Source organism: Primulina huaijiensis, unplaced genomic scaffold, assembly GCF_012295235.1.
Source record: "Primulina huaijiensis isolate GDHJ02 unplaced genomic scaffold, ASM1229523v2 scaffold208210, whole genome shotgun sequence".
Taxonomy (NCBI): Eukaryota; Viridiplantae; Streptophyta; class Magnoliopsida; order Lamiales; family Gesneriaceae; genus Primulina; species Primulina huaijiensis.
Genome location: NW_027355181.1, coordinates 1 through 7,110, shown reverse-complemented (window position 1 = coordinate 7,110; position 7,110 = coordinate 1). Strand labels below are relative to the sequence as shown.

Here is a 7,110-nt window from a genome sequence, read left to right as displayed (position 1 = left end):
CTCACAAATAGAACTCATATATTTATAGGTATATAGATATAGATTTGTATTTTTTTAATAGAGTTTTCATCGGTATTTTCGAGCCAAATCTAGCTTCGAACCGAGCCTTTTCATTTCCGAGCCATAATATAGTAGTGGCTCGAAAAAGCTCGAACTCGACTTCGGAAGTTTCGAATCGAACTCGAACTCTCAATCGAATCGAACTCGAGCTTAAAAAAATAAAATGTCGAGCTTTGAACGTGTCTGTTCCAGTTCGAGCTCGAAGTCAAATACTGACATTTTCTTAAAATTCGCCTCGATTCGATTTGTTTACATCTTTTACACCCCTATAATTCTTGAAGCTGACTCTAAAAGTCCGTGGACTAGCTCGGTTCGTTATTATCCAAGCAAAGATCACTATTAATTTTTTTTCAAAAAAAATTTTTTTTGTTATACAACAAAAATGTTGTATATAAAAGATTAAGCTTTCTACAGCGAAAACTTATCGTAAAATAATTTGATGTTTTATTATTTGGAGAGTACCCTTTGTTGATGCTGTCCGTGCTTCTTATTTTTAGGGTTTATGCATTGAGATTTTTTTAAACCAGCTTTGGCTTTAGGCTTTGCTGCCGATTTTTATTAAAAAGTAGACAAGCTTCAACTCACAAAAGTTCTCTTCAAGAATCACATATCAGATAAGATCGAAGTAAAGAGGATAAGATCGAGATGTGCAGTTTTTTTAATACACATATCCTCTTTTAATTTTCTCCATTTTTCACTATCTAGCTTCTCATTGTGGAATGTGATTTTATCATTTTACTAGGTCGCTAGTCATTCAGAAAAGAATATCAGACCCATTGAAGGAAGAAATTAATCCTCGAGATCAGTTTTTTGTTAAATGTTCGAACACTTCATTTTGTAGTTCCATGCAGAGATTTAACCTTTCTTTTTTCCTATGTTTGCTGTAGAATAGGATTGAAAATGGACAAATATATAGCTTCTGCTTTACCATTGAACTTGAACAAATACCAAATATCCCTTGTGTTATGATGATTCTCGTGTTACTTTTATCCTCTCGTTCACAAAATTTCTCATGGGCCGGGAACGAAGATGACACCACACAGTGACTTGGAAGCTGCTGGCATTTACTTGTTGGTCTGGAGATTATGGATTTGCCTTTCAAGGTGAGGCAGCTCTTCGTGAACGGTTGGGGAAAATTGTTTTGTTGGGGCTTAGGGCGCCGAGATTAACTTTGTTACCGGTTCTATGACAAACATGTGAAAAGTAAAAGAAGAGACGAAATATGTCTACATTGAATACACCCCAGTATTAAATGAAACACTACAAAATGAAGTTTTCTAACATTCAGCAAAAACTAATCTCGAGGATTTCTTTTCTAAATAACTAGCAATTGTAGTCAAATGATAAAATCATATTCTATAGTGATCAAAATGCCAAAGAAATAAATTCAAATAATCAAATTAACAAACACATATTATCAACTGTAGTAAAATGACAAAACATATTACATAATTATATGAAGTCATAATGAATTTTGAATTTGTCTAAAAAAAACTTCCATCTTATCAAATTAACTACATGAGTACATACGACTTTATTGCTTCACAAAAAAAAAATATTGCTTGACTTTACTATCTTTCTATGTATTCGTGTATTATGTTACACACGCAACATGTGTGCATCAGCGATTAGTAGAAATTAAGGATCAAAAGTAACAAATAGAAGTACTAACGTCTTGAGGGAAAATTGAACTCAACCCACACCATACTGGAATATCGTCTATTAGAATACACACCTGACGTTATTACAACATTTGGCACCCTTAGTTTTATTTAAAAATACACAGATGTTATTCATCAAGCATATATGCTTGATAATTTTAGTTTACGGTAATACAATCAGAAAAAAGCGCGCGCGCACACACACTGTATATATATCTGTGTGCATCTATATATATCACTAATACTGATATATCCCATAGTCATTTTGTGTGGCTAGAATGTTGTTAGTGGTTAGTGTGTAATCAAAGTCTTCATTGAACGTAGTACTCGCCATATTAGCAGCCATCTCAAATTGCTCATCGATCTGCAAAATTAGTTTTGAATAAATATATGATCGTCGAATTAAACATGCATACATAAATCGATCCTTAAATAATATTATGGATTATATATAAGCTATATGTATATCTGTTTTATGACATAATTTTTATTACATTATCATATACCTTGTCTTGAAGATGAACGTTTGCTGCTTGCAGTATTCCCTCCTACATATATACATATGTATATGAATTTGATCTTTACGACGTTTTATATATATATATATATAATGCATGAAGATAATTAATGAATCTGATTAAGTTGATTAATTACCTTGTTCTTTAGTAACTGAATTTCTTGAAACATAATATTCATCTATATCATGAAATCATCGATTAATTAATCATGAAAATTTCGACTTGTATATACATATGTGTGTGTGTGTATATACCTTAGTTGAGCGGATATGATACATCGACATCTCGAGATGTTTCTCCAAAACATTCAATTCACTCAAACTCATTGCACCTCCAGCTCCTCCATTTATGAAACTGTAATTAGTATCAGAGTGAAAAAAAAAAAAAGGAATTAATTTGATTAACTAATTATAATGAAAATAGTTCAGTAAATTAATGTCACAAGAATCTTGTGAATATATATATTTGTGTGATGGAAAATTAAAAATCAATTACATACTTTTACCTTAATCCTTTCTGGAGTACCTCAATTTCTTGCTTCAGCATGCTAATTTCCTTATTCGGGTCCTGCAATTAAATTTCTGAGAGTTGCACGCATGGAAATTTTTGTTCCGCGCGCGACGATTTTATGTACATATATATTGTGTATAGTTCATAAGTTTGTAATTTGTTTTAAAATGGTGTGGATCAAATAATGTCACAGTAGTCAAAATAATATTCCCAAGATTAAGAGAATAAATTGACTTCTTTTCATTAGAATTTATAAGCAGCCACCCTAATCAAGATGTAATTCTATTCTTTAATTTATAGAATTAATAATGAGTGGTGGATAATTATTTTGCTAGTCAAAAAGCAAGATTTGAAAGGATATATATATATATATATAGGTTGAGTAAATGTAAGTACCATAAGATGGTTGTCCAATTTAGGGTCTTCAGCTGCGGCTCCGCGGTTACACTTGATGTACCTTTCAATCAATTCTTGCATGGTTCTTCCACAAAATACAGAATATCAAAATACATATATATACATCGATATTTTTAAATTTGCATATCATGGCACGAGATCATATATGTATATGTGGTTGCTACTTATTTTGTAAGTATAACCAACTCGCAACGTGCCGCCAACCGTAGGAGTCATGACATCGATAAAATTGTCTAAAGAATTCGCGATGATCAGTATTAATCTATATTTTAATTTTCATCATGACTGATATTTATATAAATGAAAAAATGTGATTGATTCAAGAGTAATTAAGCATAGAATTTATAATAATAATACCCTTTGGTGGCTTGTTGGTATAGCTTTCCGTGGGCGGAGAAAATGAAAACTCCAATTTCAGCATCGCACAACACAGACAGCTCCTTAGCCTTCTTGAGGAGCCCCGCACGACGCTTGCAAAAGGTCACCTGCCGGTGCACCGGATTCTCGATCCTCTTCATCTGAATCTTTCCACGAGCCATCGAACAAATATATATATTCAAAACCCGATTTGTAATTCTAATTTTAATTGGTTTTAAAATTCTTGATATATATGGAAGACAACCTTTCACTAGTTTGAACTAGCTTCTAGTATTGCCCTCATTTCCCAATGGACCTCACACTTGATTACTTCATTCTTCACCTCCATACAACTTTATTATATACACCTCCTTCATTCCCCTTCTACATATTTAATATAAACTCCTAAAAGCGTATTTAATATTAATTTATAATATATGCACCATCATGGATCGCAAAACCCCCCACTTTAATTTTAATACATATCCCCTAAAGACGAACACACGACCTTAACTTTTGTGGAGTCAAATTAAACCATGTTAATTTGGAGTCTAGACAGCATATATATGAGACATTTCACTATTTCATGTGCATCCAACTAATACATGAGCTCATGCCAATGTTGGGAATTCTTTCTTTCTTTTTTTTGGGCACTTTTTTCATCGTAGTGGACTCCCAAAACCCTTTATTTTTTTGCACTTCTTAAGGTCTTTTTCTTCTCTACCAATGGATTGCCAACCTCCCAAAGTGCATTTCATATTTTCTGTCCATTAATTTGATCTATTTAAAGTTAACATTTGTTAAATGATGATACTAGTTCAGATAATTTTGTTTATAAATCAGTAGCGTGTGTGTTTGCATTTGTGTGTTATGTTGATTCAACTATTTCCAAGAGTCAAAATGGTGAGAACAATAATTGTCTTTCGTGGGTCTTAGATGTTAGAGTAGGTGTTCAGCAAGTCAACTTCTAGCTCGAGTTTTATTGACTTTTGTGTAGAAACAAATTTTATTTTAATAATATTTTATAGTTTATCCGATTATGATATTTACTTTATTTGTATATCCATGCAAGCTATATAGATAAATATCTTGAATATATCATAGTACTATGAGGTCGTACCTATGATAATGATCATGAAATTCAATTATAAGTTACTGTATATTTTAAAATGTGTTCCAAGTCGATTCGGCCGTCTAAAATAAGGATAAAAGTCACTAGAGCTTGAGACTAACATTTGTGATGTGGTGTATCATGTTTCATTGATAGAGACATGTAGATATCAAAACATACAAATGATTGATCATATGATGAATCACTTAACAATTCTCAATCAAACTTTCCAAGTGGTTATCATTTATCGAGTAGATAAGTCTGTAGTTATAATTGTACACTATTAGTCATTTGATATGAGACCACATGGAGGTTATATATATTAGAAATGCACTTTGATTCTTTTAACGACTTCACAAGGTCCTCGGATGGTGAGTTTGTTCGTAGTTTTGACATACGTATGAGCCGGTACATTAAAGTTGGGATTCATTTTTTGGTGTAGATATCATTTGTGATCTGATGAGTTAATAGTGCAAAGAATCTATTGTCAGAGTAAGACATGTGCTTTATACAAATGTGTTTCCATAGCGATGTAACTATGATTACTCAAAGATAATCATATAGTTATCGAATTCATATGCAACTCTTGATATACCAAGGGATTCGATCAAGATATATTTGTTTAATGGATCATTATGTACGCTAACCACAATTTATTGGTTCTTGCAGACAATTTTAATGATACCTAGTAGATCATATAACGATGCTACTGGACGCTACCATGATCTGATGGGTGCAGCCAGAATTTCTTATGATCAAAGAGTTGTTGCACAGAATAAAGCTAATTATAGTAAGCTTTTATAAAAAATAAATAAATAAACCTTGTTTCGAATCACATGAGTTGTGAACACATGACTAGTTGTATATATGAACCATTAAGGATCACACAAGTATTGAATTTTGTGTTTTTATTGAGATTATCAAATTCAATCTGGTTATTTAGTTTGATGATAATCAAACTTATAAAGGATTTTATAAGAAGATTTCATATTTGAAAGTTAGTTTGATTATTAATTTTGTGAGATAATAAATATGTGCAATCAAAAATTGATAATACTCAACACAATCAAAATCACAAGAAAATATAGTCTTGATTATCTATTCTCTCTCCCTCATCTCAAGTGCTCGACCACCACCATGTAAAAGGAAGCACACGGCCGATCACTACCATCCACCGTGCTCAGCCGCTGGATTCCGGTGTCTTCCGACAGACTAATCTCAAGTCAAAATCGTTTAGATTTTTGGTACAATCTAAACTAAGAATTCAATATTCGATTATAGACCTTGTTAGGTGATTGAAGAATGAAGTTTTTCCAATTGATTGTTCATATGGAGATCGATATAAGAAGATTTGTCACCGTCTAAACACCCGGATTGTTGGAGCCACGCGTAAATCACTACAGATAAATTATTTAAACACCTTATGAATGAAATCAGAATCATACGACAATCATTTACGTTTTGATTGTCAAAACTTTAAATTTTAAACTTTCATCGTGTCTTGGGTGCAAGAAACGGTATACCAAACATTGGATTGGCTAGCATTTCTAGGTTTTGATAAATCGATAAATGCTCGATCTCATATAATTATAAAGATATTCTCAAGCTCATTAATTCTTTACATAATTATTAGCCAATCTAAGAATTATTGGTGATATATTAAATTTAAAATAACATGACTACATTACTTGGATACAACCAAGCTACATTCTTAATATATTGTGGTTAGAGGAGCTTTTTAGACCACAATAAAGAGGTAACATTATTTTTATTGTCAAATCATATCAAGAAAAGGTCAGGCTGTGGTACCTTAACTTTGAAGACGAGAATCATGTCAAATCAAATATATATTATTATTCTTAATACATTGTATTCAATTGAGAACCCGAATTAGATTGACTTAATCTCTTTCCATTGTACATATAATCTATTGCATCTTGATCATTGGTTGTATGTCTCGGCACGTGGATATTCCGACTGTCGGATGATCGCCACGTGGACGGTACATATCTTTAGTCTAAATGCTAATGGACATTAAAGTTAATTAATGCTAATACATATTTTAATGATAATGAGGGGCTAATGGAGTTGTACATGTCGGACAAAAGTTGTGAGGAGTCCACGTGCTAAAGCTCCACTTTTGCTTTACTTTTACCATATTATAATAACGATATTAATGAATATACACTTTAGAATAAATAAGGAATTTTTTAAATTAGTAATGCTACCAAGAATATTATTTCTTTTAATTAATTATATATATTTATATAATTAACAATGACTGTTTTTTTATAATTATTATTTCTAAACAACAGCCAATTAATACGGCATTAGCTAGACTCCGAACTATCGTTTTCGTTGTAACAATGACATGACGTCAATGTGTCGGTCGCATGTCTAATACATAACTTCCGATTGAAAAAATATTTAAAAAAAAATTCAAAATGAAAGATACAAAACTTAAGACAATTATTAT

The 7,110-nt window shown here is 31.7% G+C and overlaps 1 protein-coding gene across 1 annotated transcript; it reads right to left on the bottom strand.

Moving 5' to 3' along the window:
- Nucleotides 1-1,746: 1,746 nt before the first annotated feature.
- On the bottom strand, nt 1,747-3,994 carry LOC140966899 (agamous-like MADS-box protein AGL12). Its single transcript, XM_073427187.1, has 7 exons — nt 3,524-3,994; nt 3,146-3,230; nt 2,745-2,806; nt 2,494-2,593; nt 2,376-2,417; nt 2,228-2,269; nt 1,747-2,085 (listed from the first exon to the last, which is right to left on the bottom strand). Exons 1-7 carry the CDS (start codon nt 3,703-3,705, stop codon nt 1,960-1,962), a joined length of 639 nt encoding a protein of 212 aa, XP_073283288.1. The 5' UTR covers nt 3,706-3,994; the 3' UTR covers nt 1,747-1,959.
- Nucleotides 3,995-7,110: the final 3,116 nt, after the last annotated feature.

Bases quoted from the DNA above. Each gene is read 5' to 3' on its own strand.
- LOC140966899 (XM_073427187.1), bottom strand. From the start codon at position 3,705: ATGGCTCGTGGAAAGATTCAGATGAAGAGGATCGAGAATCCGGTGCAC. The intron at 2,807-3,145 runs GTACTTACATTT...ATTTAATTGCAG, and splicing joins AATTGGACAACCATCTTATG to GACCCGAATAAGGAAATTAG. The intron at 2,270-2,375 runs GTAATTAATCAA...GTATATATGTAG, and splicing joins TTCAGTTACTAAAGAACAAG to GAGGGAATACTGCAAGCAGC.